The 26,753-nt window shown below is 33.2% G+C and overlaps 1 protein-coding gene across 1 annotated transcript in view; it reads left to right on the forward strand.

The window, feature by feature from the left end:
- LOC106131335 (serine/threonine-protein phosphatase rdgC) overlaps positions 1–25,597 on the forward strand; it is a 62,859-nt gene extending 37,262 nt beyond the window's left edge. The window contains exons 4-15 of the mRNA XM_013330415.2: positions 878–968; positions 4,276–4,421; positions 5,823–5,987; positions 11,356–11,522; positions 12,773–12,809; positions 14,157–14,306; positions 15,627–15,707; positions 20,613–20,798; positions 21,098–21,353; positions 22,947–23,095; positions 23,312–23,414; positions 23,499–25,597. Coding sequence (XP_013185869.2) covers positions 878–968; positions 4,276–4,421; positions 5,823–5,987; positions 11,356–11,522; positions 12,773–12,809; positions 14,157–14,306; positions 15,627–15,707; positions 20,613–20,798; positions 21,098–21,353; positions 22,947–23,095; positions 23,312–23,414; positions 23,499–23,716 — 1,749 coding nt within the window. The 3' untranslated portion in view covers positions 23,717–25,597. The remainder of the gene's footprint in view (positions 1–877; positions 969–4,275; positions 4,422–5,822; positions 5,988–11,355; positions 11,523–12,772; positions 12,810–14,156; positions 14,307–15,626; positions 15,708–20,612; positions 20,799–21,097; positions 21,354–22,946; positions 23,096–23,311; positions 23,415–23,498) is intronic.
- The last annotated feature ends 1,156 nt before the right edge of the window (positions 25,598–26,753 follow it).

The raw sequence follows: 26,753 nt of genomic DNA on the forward strand, positions 1-26,753 counted from the left end.
TAGTTACCATACACAGGTATATACCTACATGTATATGGAAGTGTGATATTAAATGAAAAGGCTCCTGAAATATTTTAAATCTTTTGAGGTGTAGGTATAATGGGCTGTATCAAAGTTTAATATGATTTCACAGGCTACTGATCTTCTGAGAAAGATGCGGTGAAGTAAAATATTAACTAAGAGTGCAAAATGACAGTGTTTGGTTTTTAATTAAGATTTGAAAAGTTAATAAGGATTATAAATACAAAAGCTATTAGAACTTAAGAGTGACGAATTCTAACAAAAAACAAAGTATTATTCACATGTAGTATAAAGATACTGAATGATGAATGATTAATAAAGATTAAGCTCGTGTTTAATTGTATTACACTAATACGTACTAAACTGACTTTAACTAACTACACAAAGGGAAAGTTTTGTTTATCTTGATACCACTGCGCCTGTCATGTCAAATATAGAAGTGTTCCTTTCTTTTCTCCTATTATTGTTTGTCACTGTAAAAATATCGAGAATACTTATTTTTAGTACGAGTTTTATTAAGGCTTCATACGTAAAGAGCCCTCGTGTATACTCTTTAATATAAATTTGTTTTATGAAAATGTCTCAGGCCGAGGGCGATATCAAAACGCTTAACACGTAATTAGTTAGGGTAAACTCCAATATATGTATAAAGCATAATTATCTGGCAAATTAATTTGCCTAATACATACATATGTTACATAAATTATATAAAAAGCTTGTTTCCGCGAAAAAGGTTATATTGAACGCTACATCGTATAAAAGTGGATTTAAAATAGATTAACTTGAAATATTTAGTTGCTGGAATAAAAAGAATATATATCTAGATAAAGCCTAAAATTGATTGTTTTGTTTGCAGTTGTACAACTTTTTCAATGCGTTGCTGAGTCATATGAGGGATACTAACGGACGACCATCTTCGGAGAGGACATCAAGGACCGCTTCAGTGTGTAAGTCTCTACTTACTGAATGTGTATTCTTTATTGCACATAACGATGTTAAGTAGTAGGGATTAAGATTGGTCAATGCAATAAGGGCGTCAAATGCATAAAAGAAATATGTACCTACATAATATATGCCTCAAAGCATACATGTACGTATTTAAATTTTAATGCGTTGTAAATTAAAATACATATAATGACTGTACTTTCTATCTTCGTATCTAAATTTATAAATCATCTCTTTATTACTGCTTTTCCATGTAAGTATTATGGTACTCGTATGATTCGTCTTATCAACATAATACTGTGATACCTATATAAATCGGAGGATTCCCTACTGACAAATAGACAAAGCGTAAATTACTTATGTAAATTTCATATGAATAGACATTAGTAAAGTGAGTGCCATACTCGTAACAATTATATATAAAAGCTTTATACGTAAAATAAAATAGAAATGAGCGCTTGCTAAGAAGGGGTATAAATTAATAAAATAGAAAAGGTTTATGTTCACTGAAGTTATAGACAATTCAACGTCTTTTACAATTGCTGGTAACCTTACGAAAAAGGACACATTATGTAGAGCAGTAGAACGACTGCATAATAGTGCTTGCATGCGGGTTACTATATTTAAATACGCCGTGACGTCGGAATTGCTGTCAGAAATTGTTTACACTTTACAACTGTTGGAAAATAGGCAATAAATAAGACATTTAAAATGCATTTATACATTCATGGCAGAGAGATTTCTTCATTCATGTTTTTTAATGTAGACAATGTACATTCGTCCACGATTTAGATTTATGAGATCTATATTTGTAAATTGACCTCCGATGAAAATGCTGCAGTGTAGTTTTTTTCGCCGCTTCTTCTACACATGCGCTTTGGAAGCGGTAGTAGTTATAATTATTATTAAGTGATGTGACGTCAATAAGTGGTACCTTGTATCCAATTTTGAAAATAAATCTATTCTATTCTATTCTAGAGATATATAGCGAAAAACACTCGTTTTGTTTTATTTATTTAAAAACTTGAGCCTTAAAGCTTTTAAATAAATAAAACCTTGAACTGAATGCTAAATGTTTTTTCTATTAATCAACCAAATCATAAATAAATCATTATCTATCTTTTATATAATCAAACATTATTAAGAGAGTAAGGAATAACTTTAAATTTAAAAGAAGTGCTAATATTTATTTAACACAAGATTATTATCAACTCTGTTCATGATAGCAATATTTGTAGGAATAATGAGATTTATGCGGCGAAGTTGCAGGCGAAAGCCATTATTATAAATCAATTGCTCGCGTTTAACCTTAAAGCTAGAAACGTGATATCATTTGTTTCAAACAAAATGTAGAACAACTTTATATTCTTCAATTTTTCAACTCTGAAATGTTTTTAAAGGAAAACTTTCCCGTGAGCGTAGGTAGACTACCGTTACGAACATTTTATTTCTAAAAGAAATTCTTATCTCATTTTACAAGTAGAGTATTTGTTGCGTTCTTATTTTCAGTTGCACTAAGTTTTTATTTTGTGTTACCTTTAAGTGTGAGTAGTCTTTCATATATATCCTTATCAATGATACGTTGCCGTTCAAAATGAGATGGTTTGAAGAAACTGTAACTCCAGAAATTACAAATAATTGGTTATCTCAAATTTGAGAATTACAAAGTAGAGGTAAACTAAAATTTTAAAAAAATGTCTTGTAAAAAGAACATTTAATGACTAAAAAAGCTTCGCACATTCAACATAAAAAAACATTATATATACTTTAGAATATTGTAAAATTTTTAACAAGCAAAAGCTTTAATAACTGTAACATGTCATAACTTCATATGCTTCCTAAAAACCATTTGCAAATTACACTGGGGAAATTTAATTTATCCTAGCGTACAGAGTTCCATTTCTTTCATGACAGTGTGTCCTCGTGCTAGTGTACGTATTTCCACAGCATTTCCACTTTTACTCTTTCCCCTGTGTAACGGGTTCCAAGCACGCAACCCTGCGGTATCTCTACACTTGTCACCAGAACAATTAAAAGTTAATACAGAACTATCACTTCAGACAAAGTACAGTTGGCTACATAAAAACATACTGACATATAAAACGTCAATTCTTTGACGAAATGCGGCGGAATGATTCAATCTTTGTTATCGATGAACTTTTGTGATTGTTCTGCAATCATTCTCGAATGGCCACCTCATTTTATCACACTGCTTAAAGCATTAAGTTCATCTGATGTAGCTTGGAGGTTTAATAATAATTTTCATAAATAAATTTAGATTAATAACGCCAAGGCCTGGAGCATTGGTAAAAGCGCTTTCGTCTTGTTATTTAGGTTATCATTAGTCAGGTATTGTTTATTCTTCTGCACTTTTTTATTTTGTGAAACGAATGCTATAAATTATAAAATCCTACACCGGCCTTCCAGCTACCAAAGGCAGATAAATCTAGGTCTAGTTATTTTTGGAACTGTGTCACATATAACAAATTTAAATATAACTAGAGATTCAAATATTTTAATTACTAACAAACTTTATTCGGTATTTATACGTAAAAATCTTATCAGGTGACGAGTTTAGTATTAAAAATATTACCTTTTAGGCGCGGTTTTACCGTAGAACTTTTTTTCCGTAAGCGTAGATTTTTCCCGTTCCCTAAAGTAAGAGTTCCACAATTTTTTTTTTACACTTACACAAAACCAATTAATAACGGAGATTTTTGTTTATTTTTATATAAAGACACAAAAATAGAATAAATAATTATTATAAATGTAAATCTTTCAGACTTTTAGTGTGCATATTTGGCATTTGCTAAACTTTCAACTTTTAAAGCGAAGAATTGTTAGATAGGTACCTGTAATAATTCAGTAGAAATTTATTGTCACTGCCCTACAAAGTTCGCCCCTCGGGATATTACTTCCGGTAGCGAATACACGAGATTAAAGTGTGTATAACATGCGACAAGTTGTTTGGCTTTTCCTTGCGTGTGTGTTTGTTTAGGTCAGAATTTCATAATTACTAAGGAACTTTAAATTAAGGTAACTGCTTTAATAAGAACATGCTGGTCTGATTTTCCCAAACATAAATCACGGACCATACAATAAAAAAAATTGTAGATTATTAGTATACGCCAGCAGTTTCGAAAGAATGTTTTTTGAAAAAGTCTTACTTACATACAAGTATTACTTTTATAAATTGAAAGTATGATTGTCGCTATAGCTTGACCTGATACTATTACGAGTACTTCAGATTAACCCAAATTCTATAAATCGTCGTCACAATAATGAAATTCATAAAAGCAATTCTTTCAGTGGAGCAAGTGTTTTCGGAGGAGTCTGATGAGGGTGGAGGCGTAGACGAGACGGCGCCTCCGAAATCGTCCCGAGGGCCGGACATCGAGTTCCCCCTGCAGAGGAAGGATATCGACCAGCTGATCGAAACTTTCAGAAAGAAAAAGGTATCATCACCTTAAAAAAGTCGTAAAGAACTCCAAACAATATTTACAAGTGTACTTACTTTAACAAACTTTTACACGATTTGTACTCACGTTTTATACATGTTAGAATGAGAATAGCTATTTCTCTTTATATTTTGTTCTCTTTTACAAACATTTTAATCTGTTTCTTTTATCTTGACATTTTCGTTTTTTTCATTTCTATATTTCGTTGTTGTTTTTTACGCGTATTTCATTTCTTATTATATATTAATTAAACTCAATCATGCTAGCGTAAGCTATAAGCTTCTGTGACCACATTGTTACTGATACACACCCAAGAATGGTTAACCGCAAGTATTTTCTTTTGGTTTATAAATACAAAGTTTTCTATTTTTTCAATAATATAAAGCACCTGCTGCGTTTATTAAAACATATAAAAAGAACCAGAACAAAAAAAAATAACAGAACATTTGCGACCGGCTACAAAAGCTTTAATTGGGATTGCTACAAAAGCGAATTTAATATTTTTTAAAAGAAGCTTTATTACTAATTTCTATGGAAGTACGATAAAACTTGATGGCGGAGTTTATATTTTTTTTCCACCAAGAACTAAATTATTTAGAGTTTTCAGTTCATTAAGTAAATGGTTAATTACAGATTTAGTATTTTAAAACATGAATTCGGTTGGTGGGATATCTGCATTGTGTTACATTTAGATGATTATCTTTTGATCGAAAGTAATATACTTGTTCTTCTTTATTACCTTATATCAGCGAAATGGCTACAAGGACTTCTACAATCAAGATATCCTGATGCGAAAGGTGATAAAATTATTAAACAGAAGTTTGGGCGTATTTCGACCGCTTATTGTAGAATTACATCAATTTTTCCCCTTACCCGTGGTACTAATATTATGTTTCTATCCCATACATACATATTATAACGTTTATATCCCTTGCGGGGTAAACAGGGCCAACAATCATAAAAAGAATTAAAAACCACGTTCAGCAGGATGGCTTATAATTCGTTATTTATAAAGCCAACTTTACAAATTCCGCATTAATTAAATATTTATTTACCCGTAGAATTATTAAATACCCGTAGTGCTACTATCCTGTTTGGTATTACCACCGGGCATTTGCATTACTCCTGCATTTTTGCTTTATAACACTGATAATGCCTGGTTGATGCCTTTATCTACGTTTGTAAATAACCTTTGATCGAAAAATAAGACAATATAGGTACCTACTCAAATGATAATAACGACTAAATACAGTCGGGCACTACTGGCTAACTCAATCTAGAATCGTGATTATAGGCGCACCTGATGGTCTTCTTCAGAGAGCTGAAAACGCAACCGAGGCTGACGCCAATGACGGTCCGGTAATAAGCCAACCAATTAACCGGTTTTAAACTCCATAGAATCGGCTGCATCCAAAACACGTGGCCCAAATACTGAAGGAAGCGACTCAAGTGCTGAAGCGACTGCCCAACATCAACGTGGCGACCACTTCGATCTCCAGCCAGATTACGGTGTGCGGGGACTTGCACGGGAAGCTGGATGACCTGCTCGTCATATTCCACAAGGTTAGTACTGGATTGTCTAATGATAGAATCAAGTAACGAACAGTAATTGATAGTGACAGATTGCCCACCATTGTTTTAAAGCTCTTGATTGACTTTTACAATATGAACGAGAAGTGAAGCAGCTGGTAACCACTTAAAATTTTGTTCCTGTGTAGAAGGTTGAAAATGATTTCTATATAGTATAGAAAAGATTGGAAAGATAACAACGATGTTTCATTCAACTTGAAGATACCTGTACGTATCTAAAGAAACAGTATAGGAGTTTAATTTAAATAAAAATGTATTAATTTATGCTTAACTACTCATATGAGTAATGGTAAAATAAATAAAAGAATTTATTTCTCATAACTATTTAAGTACCTAAACAATTAAGTCTTATGGATCTGCTTCCAAATTTCGAACTACATATATTCTTTTCGAAATATTTTACAAAATGCCTGTGGTAATTTAATGAATACCGATTAATTTATTTACGCCAATAATACAACGGTTGCAGTACACCTCTTAAAGTATTTTGCAAAGAATTCTTATATAGCAAAATATAATCATGACAGGCTTCGTTTTGAATACAAAGGACTAAGAAAAGGTGTAATAAGGACAAGAAGCTAAGGATTACAGAATTCGAATATATTCGAAGGACCGAAGCGTTCATTAATATCAATGTTAAGCAAACAGTTGTGTAACATTAATCCTTTTAAAAAAGCAGGCCAGTGTATTGAATCGCATAAATAGACATCGTGACACTATTGACGTCAACGAATCAAACAACAGAATTGGATTTTCAAACGAAGAAAATAACAAGGGATCTTCATGTCGAATTATTTTTTGTAATCACTACATAGTATAAAACAAAGTCGCCCATTTTGTCTGTAGTCCCTTCGTATGCATAAAACTTTAAAACTACGCAACGGATTTTGATGCGGTTTTCACTAATAGAAAGAGTATTTTCTCCGACAGGTTTTTATATATAATTGAAATACATTGAAACTATATTAGCTGAGTTATAGCGATTTATGTCCAAGAAGTCAGAAAAAAAGTCTAATTGAAGATTGCATTTGTGCGTGCGCCGCTTATACCGTTGGATACAAGTAAGAACAATGTATAGCAAAAACATTGGTCTTTATTAGTTCTACAAAAAAGTCCGCGATGACATATATCCAGCTTTTTTATTTAAGTCACAAAAACTACTTTTCTGTATTAAAAAAACATTTAATTCGTTGGGTGATGTTTAACTGGTGATATAACCAATAATACATATATCCTTATCAAAATAAGTAAGTTCATCATCACGAGCATTTAATTTAGATTATTTTTGCAGTTTACAGTGTGTTATTTAGACATATAGTTTAGGAGATATCACGATATTAGTATTGCGGCACGGTACGGGCCGGCCGCGGCGGCGGGGGCAGCGTCCCTATAAAAACGGTACATAAAAAATAAATAATATTAAAAAGTAGGTACTACGACTTTGATCTATACATATAAGACAAAAAAAAATCTGTACATTACTTAAATATTTTTTCCAAAAACTGATAGGGGGGGCGATCAAAGAAGAGTCACAGAAACCAAAAAACATTTTAATATTTTAAACGCGGTTAAGGGAAAGAGAAGTTATTGTGAATTGAAAATTAGTATCCAATATGTGTTGGTGCGTTGACTGTATTTGTCGAAGTAGCGGGATACACGCAAACGAAGTTGCGCGGGTCAGCTAGTTTTTAATAAAAGTATGCCATATTTGCACAGACTCGTACGTGTTTTTCTAATGCATTTTGCCTTGATGGTTGTTGATGTAATTTAATTATAATCTCGAAGATGGTTTTATACATATAGTTTGTATATCTAAATTTTGAGTGACAGGCTTTTGAAATGGGCATTGATTATTTCGTTGAAATGTCGATAAGAACGAGTCTACGTGGAACCAGCATAATTAAGTGGAACTACACGAAGTTTGCATTATAAATGGAACTAGTACGCTACTGTATTGTTGTATCCCCATTGTACAAACTCTGAATCACTTATAAAGACTTACAAGTTTTGTTATGACGTCCTAATTGGATTAATATCTAACAATATCTGTTATGTAAGTTTGTGTTTGAGCTGTCAAGATCGTCTGGCCATCGTTATACCATCTTTTGAAAGATTTAACTTAATTTTTGAACTCATCAAGGATTTGTTTAATTAGTTTAATCGTTACCCAAAAACTGAAATAAGGTTAACGGTAACTACTGGAGAGTGTATTCGTATACTCGTATAAAAATCTTGTTACGAAGTTGCATGGTTATTGGCCCAAAAGAATTTTGTAATTTGGCAAGGATGGGATTGTTCCATTTTGCTGAATTTACTTTCGTATTACAAAAGCATACCTGTCCAACTTATTATTTATTCATAACCTATTAGGCTGAGGCTTCCTAAGAGTTTTCCGTTGACGCTCATTACAGCGGTCTTGACGTCAAGAGGGCGAGTGAGGGTCGCTCCATGGGATACGGTAAACACGCTGAGCCGGGCCTACCATGAACAAATAAATTGGCCACTCAAGGCATCAAGTTCCAAGGTGTGCGTCATAGGCAATGAAAAATACAGACTTTTTTTATGTACACAGATACTTTAACACGAAGACAACTATAAAATTTATTTTCATGTCACTTTGTCACAATAAAATATCACCAATAATATGGTAATGCAATCATTCCTATAAGATCGAACTCTAAACCCTACATTAAAATAAGAACAAATTAATTGAAGGTTACTTTGTTAGAATTTAAGTAAAATATGTCTAGGGCCAAAGCTTCATACTTGCTTCCATATAAACCTGTAACTGAATTTTAACTATGCAGAAAATGGGTTTTGGATGTTATAGCTACCGATTTGCATGGCCTAACAATTTATTTTCATTTTGTTCCAAAACAGGACCCTTTCGAAGAGATTACTCCGAACCTGACACAAAAATTTTACCCTGGCGGGAGTTACGTCAGAAATAGGTAATATTTTTTCCCGAACGTAAACCACTTTCTATAATCTGAATCGAAGAATCAATCTATTTGAGATAACATTGCTTTCTAAGATTAAACTGCAAAAAGGTATTCATAGATTAAATTACAGGTTCTATATCAGCTTTTAAAAGTGATATTATAGCGGTTTTGTTCTTAAAAGCATTTGGTATAAAAAAAGCTACGGCGAAAACAAATACTTAAATTATTTTGTTCCTAGCCTGCTAAGGATTTCGGGTCAGGTTGTTATAATTTGTCATAAGCGGGAGCGGCGCACGCGTCATTTAATTAGTGCCAGCTCCCCCTTTTGTCTAGCGATTGATTGATTGGCCGCCTAGCGAGCTCGACAACGCCATTAATAGATATTGTTTGTCTTATTTTTTATGATTACCACTGACGAAGCCCCATGTTATTAATATAAATGGCTAAGTTAGTTAAATCCTAGTTAGTGCTGTTAGTTATGTATGACCGTCACTCGGAAAAAAGGTTAGTTAAAGGATAATGGTTACACAACGCAGTTGGGTATTGATTGGCAGTCAACATGTTGCGTAAAGGGCCTTGGTTGCGGGCACCGAGTGTAGATGTAAGGATTCACGAAACTCTATGATATGTTGTATAGTTAATTCAGGTAATAAATAACAAATGCCACCAAATTGTAGGTGTATATGCTTTACAGAAGAGGAACTATTAAATGTTGTTCTCAATAAATGTAATTTTTTTTTCAATATCTTTCTCCATACTTAGTAGACATCTCATTATTATGATCTTCCTTGTCATAATGAAATTTTCACTTTTATATAGTGATGTACTATCTAGATTCATAGGTCAAGTAAATTTTATTGCATTTTCGCTTAAACACAGGTAACAATTATGTCATCCGGCTTTTATCAAGGAAAAACTGTTTGTAGTTTACTTAAAATCTCTTTTTGAGCAATAAGAGATTCAAACAAAAACCGACAGGTGTAATAAAATCGTTTCATTGTAACAACGTCATAAGTTCCAAACTGTTCAAGATGACATACGATATTGATATGGGTCTTGACTTGAGGACACTTGGACACTTTCAAAGATCTTGGAATACACGGCTTTTAGATCGTTATTTTCTTATCGTCCCCTGTGTGACCGTAACGATCATTTCAAGATGTATGATTTTGTTGTAGTACTCTTATTATATCAAGTTGGATGCGATCCTATATATTTTTTTCTTTTTAGCTTTATATATCTGGTATTGTTATAGAACTTTAAAAATAATTTTATTTTGATATAAATATATCAAAATACAAACTGAATAATTTGGAATTCATCTTATAGGCGATGGGCAAGCAACCTGTCACAATTTGAATCCATCCATCTATCCATCTCAGTATCGATCATAAAGTCATACAGCTGAACGTGGCCTTTCAGTCTTTTCAATACTTTTTGCTCTGTCTATCCTTCAAGGGATGTAGACGTGACTTTATGTATGCACATTGAATGACTGATTTTTTTTTTAAATTTTTTTTTTTTAAATATATACAGGACAAATTACACAGATTGAGTTAGCCTCGAAGTAAGTTCGAGACTTGTGTTACGAGATACTAACTCAACGATACTATATTTTATGATAAATACTTATATAGATAAACATCCAAGACCCAGGCCAATCAGAGAAAGTTCTTTACTCATCATGCCCTGACCGGGATTCGAACCCGGGACCTCCGGTGACACAGACAAGCGTACTACCGCTGCGCCACAGAGGCCGTCTTGACTGACATATCAACGTATAACTCAAACCACTGGATCTAGAAATTTGAAATTTGGCATGCAGATTCCCAATGTAGTCTAGAGGTGCTAAGAGAGAATTTCCCTAAATATCCGTGAAAATGGACATTAGGTTGATTTATCCTTTTTAACGGGCGGAACGATTCTTAATTTTCAAGAAAATTTGTTCAACAACAAACAAAATTACTTTCGCATTTATAAGTTGGGATTGCATGGAATCCAGTAAATTGACATATTTACAGTCCATATAATCTATGGGAATATATAAAGGAACAACAACGTCACAAAACGATCGCTGACTGACTCAACTGCGGAATTTATTTTTATCTTTTGCTTCGGAATAGTTGGACGCTCGTTTTTGTTGAAACATTTGAATATCAAATTCTTTTGTTGACAGCAGAATGCTGCCTAGTAATTATTAAATGAAAGGGTCAACCATAGTATTCTAAATATACAGCAAAAAAGACTGTAATTTTGAAAACATCAATTTTTTAAATAACCTATTCTACTTGTCATTTTTACTTTGGATTAAAAATTTAAAGTATGAAACTTCGAATTATTAATTTTCTGCCTTGCATTCCGAAGTGGATTTTAGCATATTTTTTCGTATTGTTATGCAGAATGGACTGCCATCGCCCGAGAACCCATACATATTCAATGGAGACTTCGTGGATAGAGGAAAGAAGAGCTTGGAAGTGTTTCTGCTGCTGCTGGCTTGTATGTTAGCTTTCCCTGGTGGGGTTTACTTGAACAGAGGAAACCATGAAGACCTCATTATGAACTCTAGGTAAGGTATATACGTTATATACAAAGGGTCCAAGACACATCAAGAAGATTTCTTCTTAGAATACTTATAATACTGACGACCTCTATCGTACAAGGTACACGACTGAGGTCGTACGTAAAGGGTGTGACATTCTTAATATTGTAGTGTAGATACGTTTACAAACAGTGGGACAGAAAACCATTATTACATTTATATCACCTAGTTAAAAGATTACTTATCTAGATAAAGTAATAAATCAATATAAATATGGTAAAATTTAATAAAGGCAACATCATAGAAATTGTCTATTTTATTAGAACTTTAGATTTTATGATAAATACATAGTAAAATAAATAAGTAAATTAAGGCTCAAACAAACTTACTTGAGCAAAATTATTCGTCAGAACACGTGTGCCCGTCCTTTGTAAATAATAAATAAAGATGAGATGTTAAAACGATATATAAGAATCTAAGTGTCATAAAATTTGTAGAAAAATCACCATTTGATATTTTTCAACTTTGTCTAAAAAATCGAAGTTAAAAAAAAGTTTTTACTTGTTCTTCACTGTTAACGATAATTTGTTCACTTAGAAACAGTGCACTGTATCTCAAAAATTATATTCATGTATAACATAACATTGCATAAAAATTATAATTCGTCGCCAAGTGGCTCCCGATAAATTCTTAACCAATCAGCCTTTTTTGCTGCGGTATACAAAAATTAAGCGTAACGTGTCATAAAAATTCTAATAAATTTGACTGCAGGTAGTGACAAAATATGTAGAGTACCTACGTGACCGTTAAATAGTCTCATAAATATAATCCTTCGGAGGGTTGAAAATTATGAGCCTGAAAATGTAATATACGGGTATATTACGAGACAGATTTGCGGATCTCGCCTTACTGCAATGCGGAGATCCTACAAGTGCTTTTCTCAAACCATAATTTTGGCGCCCTTATGGTATTGTAATAGTTGATCTAACAGTGCCCTTGGCTTCATTGATGTTAATCATTCATTAAAAAACATCCTGCCACCTAAATTTTTATTTCTAATTCATTAAAACTTTGAAAATAACTTAGTCTAAGTTTATTACCATTGAAAATTTATTTAATGCTGGCACTGAACAATGATGTATGTGTAAAAATGCATTTCACATGCTCCTGTAGGCGTTGGGCATAGAACTTTCTTTACTGGGGAATATTGAATTCATAGACACGTTTTATACGAAAGTACCTAAAGGACTTTATTGATATTTTTTCATTATTTCTAGGTATGGTTTCATAAGAGAAGTGCATCAAAAGTATAGAGTAAGTATTGTTTTTTTTTGTCTTTGGAATTATGTATTTTATCAAAGAGAACAACTTTAACATAGTTCTTTATAAAAACAAAATTAAATAGCTTTTAGTGCACAAGAATCTTGCTGTACTAGTCCATTTTTCTGTAGTTATAGTCCATTGGATTATTTTTTTCTTCAAATTATGTATTCTAAATAGTCAACACGTTGAATATGAGTTCATTCTATATCGTCCGTATTGTAGAGCTAGAAAAAAATTACCTACATTTCCTCGTTCTTTCCGTTTTCATTAAAAATTTATTCATCATTTTAAAATACATCGTAAATCACTGGCAAATCTTACCTGAGATTTTTCGACCTACTTGAATATTCACCAGGATCCTTGGGGTTTGGATAATAATTTATTAAGAAACATTCATTAACGTAAATTTTGTTTTCTTTGAATTCTTTCATCAGTTGTTGCATAATTCGAATATTTTTCTTTGAATAAATTAGCGTGATACTGACGCCAAATAATCTTAAATAAAACCAGAGATTTTCTCATACAATGTTCAAGTAGTATCAAAAGCTGTATAATGTTAATTATGGTATGGCGAGGGACAGGCAGAACGGTGGGATATTTCAGTTCTGGCTCGACTATTATTAGCTTCATACAACTCTATTTTGATTACCATTTAAATCAAGTCAAATGAATGCAGAACATACATGGGGGCTGAAATTTTTTATCTTTTTTGAAATATTGGGAAAATAAACCGATGTTATCAAAATAATGTTCGACAATGTATCAGAAGAAAATCTTTTTTAAACGGAATGTGACTAATTGGATAATTAATGGATCTAAAACTTGCCGAGAATTTCAGTTATTCTTGTTTGTTCATCTTAAATACCATTTATTTTTAGAATACCCTTGTTGGGATTTGTCGATCCGAAATGCGGAAGCTTAGAGACAATTTAATTAGTTAATATGAATCAATGAATGAACTTTCCTCCCTTTTTGATTGCGTTACAAATTTGGTCAGACAGAAATTTAATTACTTGATCGTTTTGATTCGCTCCACAAAATACACAGACAGGAACATTTCTCATGCATTGGATTTAATGAATCGCAAACGTATGTGTGTCCGTCCAGTAATGCACATACAAGAGAATTTCATTTAGGACATGTTGAAACTAGTATTGTGTTCATAGTTTTGGTCATAGTGTGTAAAATTTAATAGAACATAGAAGTCAGATATAGATGACTTATAAAACATGTAACTACGAGTATGTACGTCTTGAGGACTGAGTATTATGTTTTTAATAAAATGCATTTAGCTCCTAAGCTAGTACAACTAGTTCTTATTAATATTTTCGTTGTCAGCATAACGCAGAACGTCTGCTGAAGCTCATCGAATGCGTGTACCGGTGGCTTCCCCTGGGAACAATCATCAATAATCGGGTATTTGTCGTACACGGTGGCATTTCGGACACCACAGACCTGGACATGATACGCAGCCTTGAGCGAGATAAGGTAAGCCTTTATTTATACTACTAGAATAGCACTAACAGATAAAATTCAATTAATTAGATGTTTATGTTTTAGATAGTCTTGTCATAGGTGTATTTGAAAAGACACAGTTAAAAAATTAGACCCATCCTGATCCGGATATTTTGGGTCTTATGATTTTGTGAAGGACAAAATGTAGATCACCAGCATGCATTGGTTATAATATCTACTTCTGGGTAAAGGCTTGCCATCTATTTTTGAATATAGGTTTCTTTAATTTTCCGCCTATATTGGCGGCCTCAGGGTTTACCCATCTAATTTGGGTCCGCGTGTTACCGACTCATCTAGTTAGTGGCTTTCTGCGGTTGTGGGATCTAGTGGTGATTTAGTTTTGGGATCCCCATTTTACCCGCGTCCTTTGCATAGATTTCATTTTGACATTTGTTTGTAGAACAAATTCCCTGGTTTGTTTATTGGCCACATTTTCTTTACCAACATTGCACTCCATATTAAAGTAGTGTTGAAATTATAAAACAAACATTTGTATGAATAAAATTAAGTTTGAATATGTTTGGCTAGTCAACAGTATACATAAACTCTTGTGCTTTTGCCGTTTACGTTTGAAAGCTACACATATTTGATTTTATTAAACAAATCCTTGTATTTGAGTATACAATGAATAATTTATGTTGTAAGTTTATGTAGTACGTTAACTCATATAAGTACGTTGGTGTGTCTGTTTTGAAGTGGCATATGGCGTCTGTTTGTCTACCGTTTACCCTCTCTGTGTACACAAGCTACTAAATATGAGCTGTGTCGTTTGTTTGTGTTGTTTACGACGTCTGAAAAACGTTACAGCATTGCTATAAATAAAGCACTTCTACTAGTAAGCTCAATTCAGTTAACAAATCTAACTAGTGATTTACTATGCATACAATAAGGCTTAATAGCAATTATTCTTTTTGTTATTATACAGTGTAAGACATAATAACGATCTTGTAAAAACTGTATATTTATTAAACAAACATTGGAATATCAATGTTTTAAAACATACATACATAAAATTACGTCTATATCTTTTGCGGGGTAGATAGACTCAACAGTCTTGAAAAGACTGATGGCCACGTTCAGCTGTTAGGCTTAATGATACGAGTAGAATTGGGATTCAAATAGTGACAGGTTGCTTAGTCGCTCTTTACGACGTTCGTGGGAAAGACTTAGTGTGGTGCTATTATTTTTTGTATTAGTGTCGGAAACCACACGGCACCTTAGTATAGAAATTATTACAAAGTCTTTTAAATATAGTTATAAAATAACAGCATTAAAATAAAATAATAATTTCAGTACGTGTCGCTGCTCCGACCACCTGTCACGGAAAACTCCGCTTCCGGCGCCGAAGTGATAGACAAAGTCGAGTGGAAACAGGTTAGTTTTGTCTCCATTGAGATAGATCTTGTTGGACCCCGCGAGTGAATGTACTTACATCGCTCACCAAATCGCTCGGCAATTCGACTACAGTGGCGGTAGAGAGTGAAGAGTTTTATGATTAAGTATCAAAATAAGTTAGAATTCTGTATTGAGTTGCATCAGTAAAATCTTTCAAATGTTGGTGCAATGAGGGGTGAAAAAGGGGTAAACATCCCTTATTTTAACCCCTTTGTTTTACATACATATGATGGTGTCTAGTTAGATCTATGTCTGTGCTAGTCACTCATAATCAATCATTCAGAACACAGTTTGGGGCGTTGTCGATCGATTTTATTGGGTTTTCGTCTGCGTTTGAAACTTTTATCGGATATTGTTGGAATCGAGCATCAATCAATCGATGTATTTCATTTATGCAGTCGAACAATGAACTACAGTATGATTCATGAATTTACTGAGAGTTGAAAACAAAGGAATTAATTGTCTTTAAATTATTACGCATAGCAATCACACCGGCTACGCACATTTTTGTAAATATTATGAATATTCATCCTTCATCTTTTTAAAAGATTTCAGGCAATAATATTTCGATTATTATAGTAAAAGGAGAGCCCACGATGCAAAATCGGGATTTACTTGAGAGTCATTGTGACCTATTGGGTTGTGAAGCATAAATGATAAAAAGAAAAGAAAAAATGTCATAGTATAATCCATTTGATAATGGAATTTTGGAGTGACTATATGTGCAAGGATCCCAGTACCACGCTATTGTTAATCCTGTAATCCCCTCTTGGGCTCCTCTACTACTAAGGTAAATTAAAAAAAATACATACAATTCATGTAAACAGAAAGAGATGTGTGGTCCACTTCTGCTCTTTCCGAAGCTACATGGAAATATTTTATATCATATTGAGACATTTAAAATAAATAATATGATATAAATAAAAAAAAATCAAAATGATTTATCAAATGAAACTTTTAGTAGGTACTTTTAGTATTTGAAAGTTTTTTTTATAGATTTCTGTTAGGTAATAATATTTTATGTGAAATCCATTAAATTTCTATTACCTTTGGTTGATTGCTATCTGAAGCTCGTTATTTTATCAGTGCCTGCAATATCTTCCAACCTGTTAGTCAGCAAACGATTTATTCTGGGTCATTACCTGCTTTGCTATATTCTGTCAAAGTTTAATGAAATTATTCTCATGTAATTTGTGCCTCACCGGTTTGTGAATTAAATGGAATTTGGTAGATAAATGGAGTACTAGTTTGCTCGCTTCTACTCTAAAATTCAATTTGGTGTGGCAGTTACGTAAATTGCTCGATCAGAGCAACACTCTGTGAAGACCTAACATATGGATCACGCCCAAGTTTTGAACATACTAGTGACAGAAGTAGAAAATCGAAATGGATGATAAAAACGTATGTATAAAAACGCACGTAACGGGGGCTTATGTTCATAACATTACGGATCCCGAGAGACAAACTGAGTTTTTCGCTAGGGATTGATGTATAACTCAAAAATAAACGAAAGAAAAATAACTTTGTTACAGTATTTTACGCTATGAATAAATCACATCACGTAAATATCAAGCAAGGGAACTTATTCCCAAAGCGCTGTGTAGGAGTTGAAAGTACTTATAATAATAAAGTGTAAGGATTGTGCTTCGATTCAACTTGAATTAATGTTTATGTTCATGTATATCTCCCACTAGGGAAGGGAACACTGTATATTTGTTTCGTAATAATTTGTGCTAACGAATGTTTACTTACGTCGGGTGGTACCTTGTCTAATTATTGTGTAAAATAAAAAACAGCTCTTTAAAAGCATAGTCTTTCACAGGTACAATTTGATTGAGAGATAGCTTTTAAATAGGTGGACAAAAGTATGTAATAATAAAAATCATTAACTCTAATTTATATTTTGTTAATGTACCAAAAAAAACGTTTTTTTTCTTTCTTTCAAAAAGTTATTCGATGGGTTAATTTGCGAAAGAGTAGTAGTGACAAAAATTTGCCATTGACCCTCTTTTTATTTTTGATCTTAAACTTATTATTCTGTTAGTAATTTTCATGTAATTGCTTTAATAAATATTTTTGAATTCAATTTAAGCTTAAATCTTTGTCTACGCAAGTCGTCACAGAATCTGAACAAAACAAAAGAGATGTTTCTATTGGTTAACGTTGATACGTTTTGATTAATTTTCTTTCAATGCTTATTGACATTGTTTCGTGCGGTTTTATTCTTTTTTATTTATTCTAGAGGCAATTTGAGCGACCACGATCCTTGGCGTAATACAATTTCGTCGGGTTGGACCCCCGCAGCGCGTCACACGATCATCTCGCCCGCCTCTTGCGATAGCTTTATGAACTCCAATTCCCCTAGGGGTGGTTCCTCTTACAATTTGTCGTTTGCTTTCGACATTTTGTCTGATTCATTTCAACTTTTCATATTTTGCTGAAATGATAGACTTTAAACGCATTTCAACGTAAAATAACTGTGGGAGCAATGTCTTCAAAATCTGGAAAATCTCTAGCTCTCTCAGTTTTATGAACTCATTGTTACAAATCTGTTGTTAGAAATAGTGAAAAAATAACATGATTTGAAAACCTTGTACTGGAGAGTAATTGACGCTGATAAAACGCACGCACAGTATATATTTAAAACAAGAGTTTGCTTAATCAATAAATGCCTGTAATATTTCTTTTACTTTCATCTCAAGGAGTAAAAAATAAACCGGGATCTGTAAGATCCCTTCGAAGCTTACCATAATTCAGTTAAGCCCAAAAACATTTACGGAGCTATTTGACGTGTAAAAGAAATACATATTTCGTTTGTCCTTTAAGGGTGCTATAGGGGTTTTACGCTTGCAAATTTCCATCGAATCATTCATAAATAAATATCCTTTGTAAAACGATGAAGTAGCAACTCCACAATTTGAAACGTGACTACCAATGAAAGCGATGGTACTCCTAGGGCTCCGATAACAATCGCAACTAAGGGCACGTAATCTGTGACGTCATCAAGTGATGAATCGTCGAGCACCGAACCCCGACACGAACTGAAATTAAGTCTGGTAAGATTTTTCTAAAACTTTCGTAGTTTGCATAAACTTAAACTTAATCTTAGTAAGTTTAAATTGGAAATGAAGAATCTTATTGTTCTCAAACGAATTATATTTGTCTGCACTGATAGAGCTGTCTCAGTTCGAAAATAAAATCTTTACTCCTATTTTATTAGGCTTTTATGTGCTCCAGCGTCTACTCCGTGTGCTATAATGACATTAGAGGTTTATTAATGCCGTTTTATGATAGTATCGTTAATGCAAGAAGCTAATATTGTGCGTCACAGCGAATGAGGTATAATAATGTTCGATTGATGTGTTTTTATTTAATTGTACTAAAAGTGAATACTTTCAGTGTTGTTTTTTTTTCTTTACTTTTTACTTACATCTTTTTTTCACTACGGCGGGTAGTAAAAGACTTACTGTAATAATTTGCTAAATCTTGAAATAGTAAGACTATTTCTTGCAGTATTAAGAAAACAAGCTAAGCATGCCATCAGGAATAAATTATGATGGAGAGACTTTACAGTAATAGTCTGTGGTTCTAGTATGTTGTTAATTTTTGTCGTTGACTGTACTAACCACCGCCGTCACAATTGGCATTCTTTTCCTACTTTTCCTTTATTCACGCGGAACTTTGTAAAAAGGTCAAATAGTAAAAATGAATTCTTAATATTCTTTGAATAGGCTTCTGAAATGTTTTTTTTTGTTGTGTTGGATATGATATATTTAATGTTGATTTTCATAAACTTTTTATTGATTTTTTACTTTATGAACGTAAGTTTATTTTGAAATTGAAAGCATTGCATAGGTGCTCGTATGCCCCATAGCAAAAAGTTTTATTCTATACCCTTACTTGTTATTCTAATAAATGTACTAAGTATAGCACCACCATTATTTACACTTGCAATCAGATATTTGGCAGGCCGATAGAAATGGGTGTTGTTTATTTACGGTATTAGTTAACTTTGCCCTTTGACTGAGAAAACGCCAGATGTGGGCACATTGTGGCATGTTACTCGTAAGATGGATTAACTTCGCTGTTTGATTTGTTGCGTGAAATATATAGAGACGATTCTCTCTCTCTGTAAATCTTAATCTAACTAGAAAATAACTTCGAATAAATTTTCTGTTTTTTTTTCCTATTTACATTTCACAGCTTTATTCAAGAGAGTAAATAGTCGTAATACTAGAATGCCTCATTTAGCTGAATTACTTAATGATTGAATTGAGATTCAGATTCCAATATTTTGTTAAGAATATAACGATTTCTAAAATGCGATGAAATAACTTACGACGCGCATTGACTTGTACTTTTCTAAACCACTGAAACAAAAATAATCTGGAGTTCCAATCTGAAATGGTTCAGTGGGCAGATGATAAGATTTCGAGGTAGTCTTATATCGATGGGTCAATCTTTTTTTAAAAAATTGCTGCTTATTTAAAATATATGTACATAATTCCGACGCCTTCAAAGGTAGAATATGTGTTAACAGAAACTGTAATTAGACCTATATTGTAACCATATTCAAGGAATAAATGATTATGATTAAAAAGTCTGTTTTTATTTCCAGCATGAAATATATACTGAAAATTATTCGTCGTCTATTTTAATTTAAAGTGCAATTTCTGTACAATTTTTTTCTGTACAATTTATTCGGTAATTATTTAAGCCTCGCAATTTAAGACATACAATTTTATTTAGGTATTCAAAAAGTAGAATAGTACTATTATGTTATGTTTTAAAACCCTGCCGAGTTTTGGGCTTTGAGGTTGCTATGTCAATAAGTTAGTATCGTCTTTTATACATTTAGATATAGGCTTTCTTTGTTGTTTGTAGGTATTTGACATCCTATGGTCGGACCCTCAAAGTACAGGAGGCTGTGTGGCGAACGCTCTCCGAGGCGCGGGCACCTACTTCGGGCCTGATGTTACCGCTACCTTCCTGCAGAGGACCAAGCTTAGTTTTATAGTCAGGAGCCATGAATGCAAGCCAGGCGGGTATGAGTTGCTGCACAATGGAAATGTGAGTCTTTTTTTACAACTAATTAAAGATTTTATAGTGGATGTGATGTGAAAAACACGTTACGAATCGTAAACATAATGTATTTTTTGTGTTAACATTTGACGATAACGGTAAACATGTAGTTCCAGTTTTGTTTTAGGATACGTTACAAATGATGATTATTTTAATTGTACCAAAATGATTTAACGTGTGAAGCCCCATGTAAAGCTTGTTCTATTTTGGTGAATTGAGTCTTCCAGTATTTATCATTTATTTATTTTGTTATCACTTAATTATCATAAAGCAACGTTTTATTTAAGGTGATAACCATCTTCTCGGCATCGAATTATTACGAACTCGGCTCAAATAAGGGCGCTTACTTGAAGCTCTGCGGGAATTCTTTGGAGCGTCAATTTGTTCAATACACAGCGGCGGTGTCAAGAACCCGGCGGCTGACTTTCCGCCAACGAGTGGGCTTGGTAGAGTCCTCGGCCATGAGAGAACTACACAACCAAATCATCATGGCCAGAAGATCTTTGGAAGCTACTTTCCGGAGCATGGATCTGGATCAAAGCGGTAAGCGTCACGTTACACAAGTGAAATTTGGTAGCAATTACATGTCTCGTACTGCTGGTAAAACTTGTTAGCAATTTTATGTTTTTGAAACGTAATTGATATTTGTCAGTCAGTGTTAATGTTTGGGTCACATATAATTCTAAGTGTATACATTAGAATCTAATCTGTCCATTGCATTTGAGCAAATTCCGGTATACATCTGGTACACATTGAAAAAAAAAAACTTAATTTTTCATCAAATAAAAAAAAAATCGCGTATTAAAAAAATAAGGTTTTTTTTTAGTTTGGTAGAAATTAAGCTACCGAACTAATTAAATTAACTAAGATTACCGACATCCAACACCAATATTTACTTCCACTCTTTTACTGTACAAGCTGTCCGTCTATGGATTGCTCTCCCTGTCGATATCAGGAAAGCCCAGACTATTGATAGTTCCACCCAAAGGTTGACTGGAAGAGATTGCATGTCCGCCTTTGTACCATCTCTATATGTTTTGTGCTGTTTAATATGTTTTACTCTTATGGTGCAATAAAGAGTTTTATCTATCTATCTAATATAGATATGGACAATAGCATGTCAGTTCAATGTTCATATTTAGAAACATGAAATAGTACAAACCACGAACATCCAACATGTTTTCGGATGCGGTTTGTTCCCAAAGGTCTTTAAAGGGGAAATGCTTGTTTGATATGCTCGAGGATATCAAATTCCGTATAAGAGGCTCAATAATATCTAACGCCGTCGTAAAGTTCAAGTTATCCTTCAAATAAGCTACGAATTTATGAGCGCTTTGTGTTAAACATTTTTCGCAATAAAGTATGACGAAAACGCTTTTTATTTGATATAATACCTACTTATGTTATTACTACATAAATTTTAGAACTCGAATGTCAAAGCTATGTGTCTCGATTTGATTTTGTTTGTGACATGAATAAAATTGTTTCCTTTTCATTACCTAAGTAACTTCAAATTTCTTTTGTTTTTCCTATTTTTTTTTTTTTTTTTTTTTTTTTTTTTTTTTTTTTTTTTTTTTTTTTTTTATTGGGACAAATTACACTGATTGAGTTAGCCTCGAAGTAAGTTCGAAACTTGTGTTACGAGATACTAACTCAACGATACTATATTTTATAATAAATACTTATATAGATAAACATCCAAGACCCAGGACAATCAGAAAAAGTTCTTTTCTCATCATGCCTTGACCGGGATTCGAACCCGGGACCTCCGGTGTCACAGACAAGCGTACTACCGCTGAGCCACAGAGGCCGTCCAATTTCTAAGCTTCGTATTACGTGTCTGAGTAAATACGTGAAGTTAGAATTATTTTTTTAAATTAATTGGATTCTCAATACTTAACGTATCATTTCTTCTAAACTCCTACAATAAATTTGCATCCTCATCTCTCTAGAGATAGCTTTGTGCGGCTTTGACCCTGGATTTCGTGATTTAGGTCTTTCCTCGATGTGACTTCCCACCGATATCCTTTGCAGAGGAACTATCTGAATCATGGTTATACACTCAATTACTAGGTTTCCTCAAAAGGTGTTGTTTTCTTTTTCAAATTAATATTGTTTTTTTTTATTTTCAATTAGGGTATATATCGATCAGCGACTGGTGTACAGCTATGGAGGAGACAACGCACCTGGGCCTTCCATGGAGGATGCTGAAGGATAAGCTGGTGCGAACAGACCCCGACACCAGGCGGGTCCGATACATGGATACTTTTGACCTCTCCACTAATGTAAGAAATATTTATACACCTTTCAAGTGTTCAGCTTCCACTTGAAAGAATTAAAGTTAACTTTAACAAAAATAAAATGGAAAAAATAATTTAATTAACATACACATGACAATTTCAGATTTGTTATTGAGAACAAACAAGTATCACTTACAAGTGAGTAGAAGCATCGGAACAAGTGTTTAATATGACTAATAATAATAATATCTTATATTTCAGAAAAACGGTAGGAAGGCTGATACTACAACAGTGGTAGAAACGTTATATAAAAATAAGCGAAGTTTGGAAGCAATCTTCAAAATTCTTGATAAGGATAATTCAGGTAATGGTGTTGTATTTTGTGACATTATAAGACTTTAATGGGGTGTGCGCACAAATTACATATTGATGGGATTATAATTTCCAGGTTTCATAACTCTGGAGGAATTTTCCGAGGCTTGTCAATTACTTGGTAAATATATGCCAAACCCAATGACACAAGAGCAGTTGGTTGATATTTGTCGACTAATGGACATCAACAAAGATGGTTTAGTGGACCTGAACGAGTTTCTGGAGAGCTTTAGATTGGCCGAGAAAAGTTTGACCGACGAAGACAATGAATTAGCCGATATACAAGCTACTTGACATGAACTAGACCGCCGCCCCAGCAGGACGGCGGTCGATAAAGATGAAACCGGTGTCCAAATAGAAATCCTGCGATTGGACGATGGGGACAAGAAAATTGATAAAAATGGACAGGCTCATTTGATGGGAGAGTGCGTCCCGAGTGTCTCCAAAGAGATGGACGACATTGAGTTAATTGATTGCGAGGACACGCCGCGGCGGCCCGGCCTGCTGGAGAGCGATATATGAACACGCCACTGCCTGCTATTCAACGGATCTTAATATTTTCTATGCTATAAAAATTTGTAGATATTCTAATATTTATATTTCTACGTGTGCATTTCTTTCTGTCAGTTACGTGTTAAAATATGTTTTCGATGATTTAAAAATAAGCCTAATTAATGTGTAATCGAAAAAGTAGAGTATTTCTTGGTAGAATGTGTAAAAGTGATTTTACAAAAAAATTGTAGTTTCGCTATGTCTTAAAAAGATAGGCGTCTTTTACTTATATATACTTATTTTTATAAAATAAAAGTAATGCTACCAAACGATCCTATAAATTTACTATTATATGTAGTTAAATAAATATTGGAAATAAGTTTATAAATTGGTGCCAACTATAAAGAACGCTTAGTGAATTGATAAAATGTACTGTATTGATTGGCCAATTACACTATACCAAATGCTATTATTTTGTCAAAACTATTTAGTATTGATAAATAATAATTATCAAAAGGGAACAATTATAGACGAGTTTCAAATTTATTGGATTTACATACATACATATATTGATATTTTTGTAGTGGCCATGACTTAATGTAATTATTAAACTTGATATGCATTTGACTTATTGTACCTAATATGAATAAGTATCTGCTACATCTTAACTTAATGCAAGAGTTCCGTGTTTATGAATGCGCAAGATTTATTCAACTAAAATATCTTTTGACTAAGTAATGTAGTGTAAGTCAATCTTCTATAGAATACATAAATACTTATATAGATATGAATTGACTCCAAATAGGCGCGTGATTCTAGTCGTATGTATATAACTACGGTTTGCCATACATATCTCTCATACTCATATTAAATTATGCATTCCAATGTTTGCACACGAAACGAGTTAAAATTATAAATTTCGACGTTATGTAATGACGATTTTATACTTATAGTTGATGTATCATTCATAGAGTTTGACAAGGCGTTTCACAACAAGTGGCTTAACATTCATTCATCGGATTATCTATTGAAATCATAGATATCGGAAAAATATAAGTCAATAGAAATGTATAGGATGGTATTTGGAACTATAGGAATGATATGTCGACGACTTCCAACAATTTGACGCAATTTTAAACGCAATTGTAATATGAAAACGTTTAGATCGTGCTAATAGTTTGACTTGTGACTTCAAATTTACCAGTATTGATCACTTCTATCGTCAAAAGGATACACCTGTCTGGAGAGGACTCCAGAGAGGTGAGGATGCAACCGGGACTAAAGTCAAGAGGAAGAAGAATGTCACTTCTATTGTCTTATATTATTATGAATTCTATGGTTAAAACTTAGATTTTATTATAATTGAATTAATATATACTAGATATAATTCAACGAATGGAGACATCTGAACATATATTGTAGACAAAAAAAATCAAAAGGTAATTCGTTCACTATGCGTACCTACACGTATTGCTATGGCATTTCCTTACTTCACTAAAATAGTTTCACCTACCTAAAATAATTATAACTATTTCAACTCCTTGTCCAAAATAAATAAATAAATTTCAACTCTCTTAGCACGTAACTTTTTCAATCTTCTTGCTACCAACTAAATGTAACTATTTAGATAACTATCGGGTTTTTTGAACTCCACATTATCATTATTTACTTAATACAGATCTATAATAGCCAATAGGATATTTTGAATTATTGTCCATTAAATTGTGATATTCAATAAAAGCTTATTTATTTTTATCCACACATCCTTCTTGAAATATCGTTAAATGTAATTGTCAGTATCTTTTTAGCGTGAACGCTAAAAAGATACTGACGAAATTAAAAACGGCGTTTTTAATGACTTCTCAAACCTTGGCCTTTTACATACATCTACATACACCTATTACGGGGTAGACAGAACCAATAGTTTCAATACTATGTTTTGTTACAAGGGATAATGGGACTGAGAGTAATGATGCAAGATAATGACTGTTGCAAGGGCATCGCCTTAAAGAAGGATCCAATAATAACAGCCAATCAAGGGATATTATTGATTTTTACACCCTACGCTATTAAAGAAAAACAGCTGGCACACATTAAAGCTCACAATAATAACTGAATATGCCGTGTGGTTCCCGGCACCAGTACAAATAAGAATAGGACCACTCCATCTCTTTCCCATGGATGTCGTAAAAGGCGTCTAAGGGATAGGCTTACAAACTTGGGATTCTTTTTTTAGGCGATGGGCTAGCAACCTGTCACTAATTGAATCTCAATTCTATATATATATATATATATTGGCTGTTGGCTATGTCTACCCCACAAGGGATATAGACGTGACCATATGTATGTATGTATAATAACTGAAAAGTACATAAAGACGCTGCTACGAGATTGCTACGAGTTCTACAAACTCCGATAACATAGGACATGGTAACTTACTCATATATCAGAAACTGTATAGGACATATAAAGTAAATACAAATTATACATAGATATAATTACGTCTATATCTCTTAAGGGGGAGATTGAGCCAACAGTCTCGTTAAGACTGAAAGGCTACGTTCAGCTTTATGTCTAATATACATAGCTGAACTATGATAGAATTGAGATTCAAATAGTGACAGGTTGCAAGCCCATCGCTTTCAAAGAAGAATTCCAAGTTTATTAGCTTATCCTCTAGTGGCCTTTTACGAATCTATGGGAAACAGATAGAGTGGTCCTATTCTAAATTATATAGAACCACAAAATAAACTATAAATCACCCTATAACGATTAAGAACTTACATCATGGCACGTACGTTGTAATAGCAACCTTAAATTTACGACCGAATCTTACTTA

This window comes from Amyelois transitella, chromosome 6 (assembly GCF_032362555.1).
Source record: "Amyelois transitella isolate CPQ chromosome 6, ilAmyTran1.1, whole genome shotgun sequence".
NCBI classification, from domain to species: Eukaryota; Metazoa; Arthropoda; class Insecta; order Lepidoptera; family Pyralidae; genus Amyelois; species Amyelois transitella.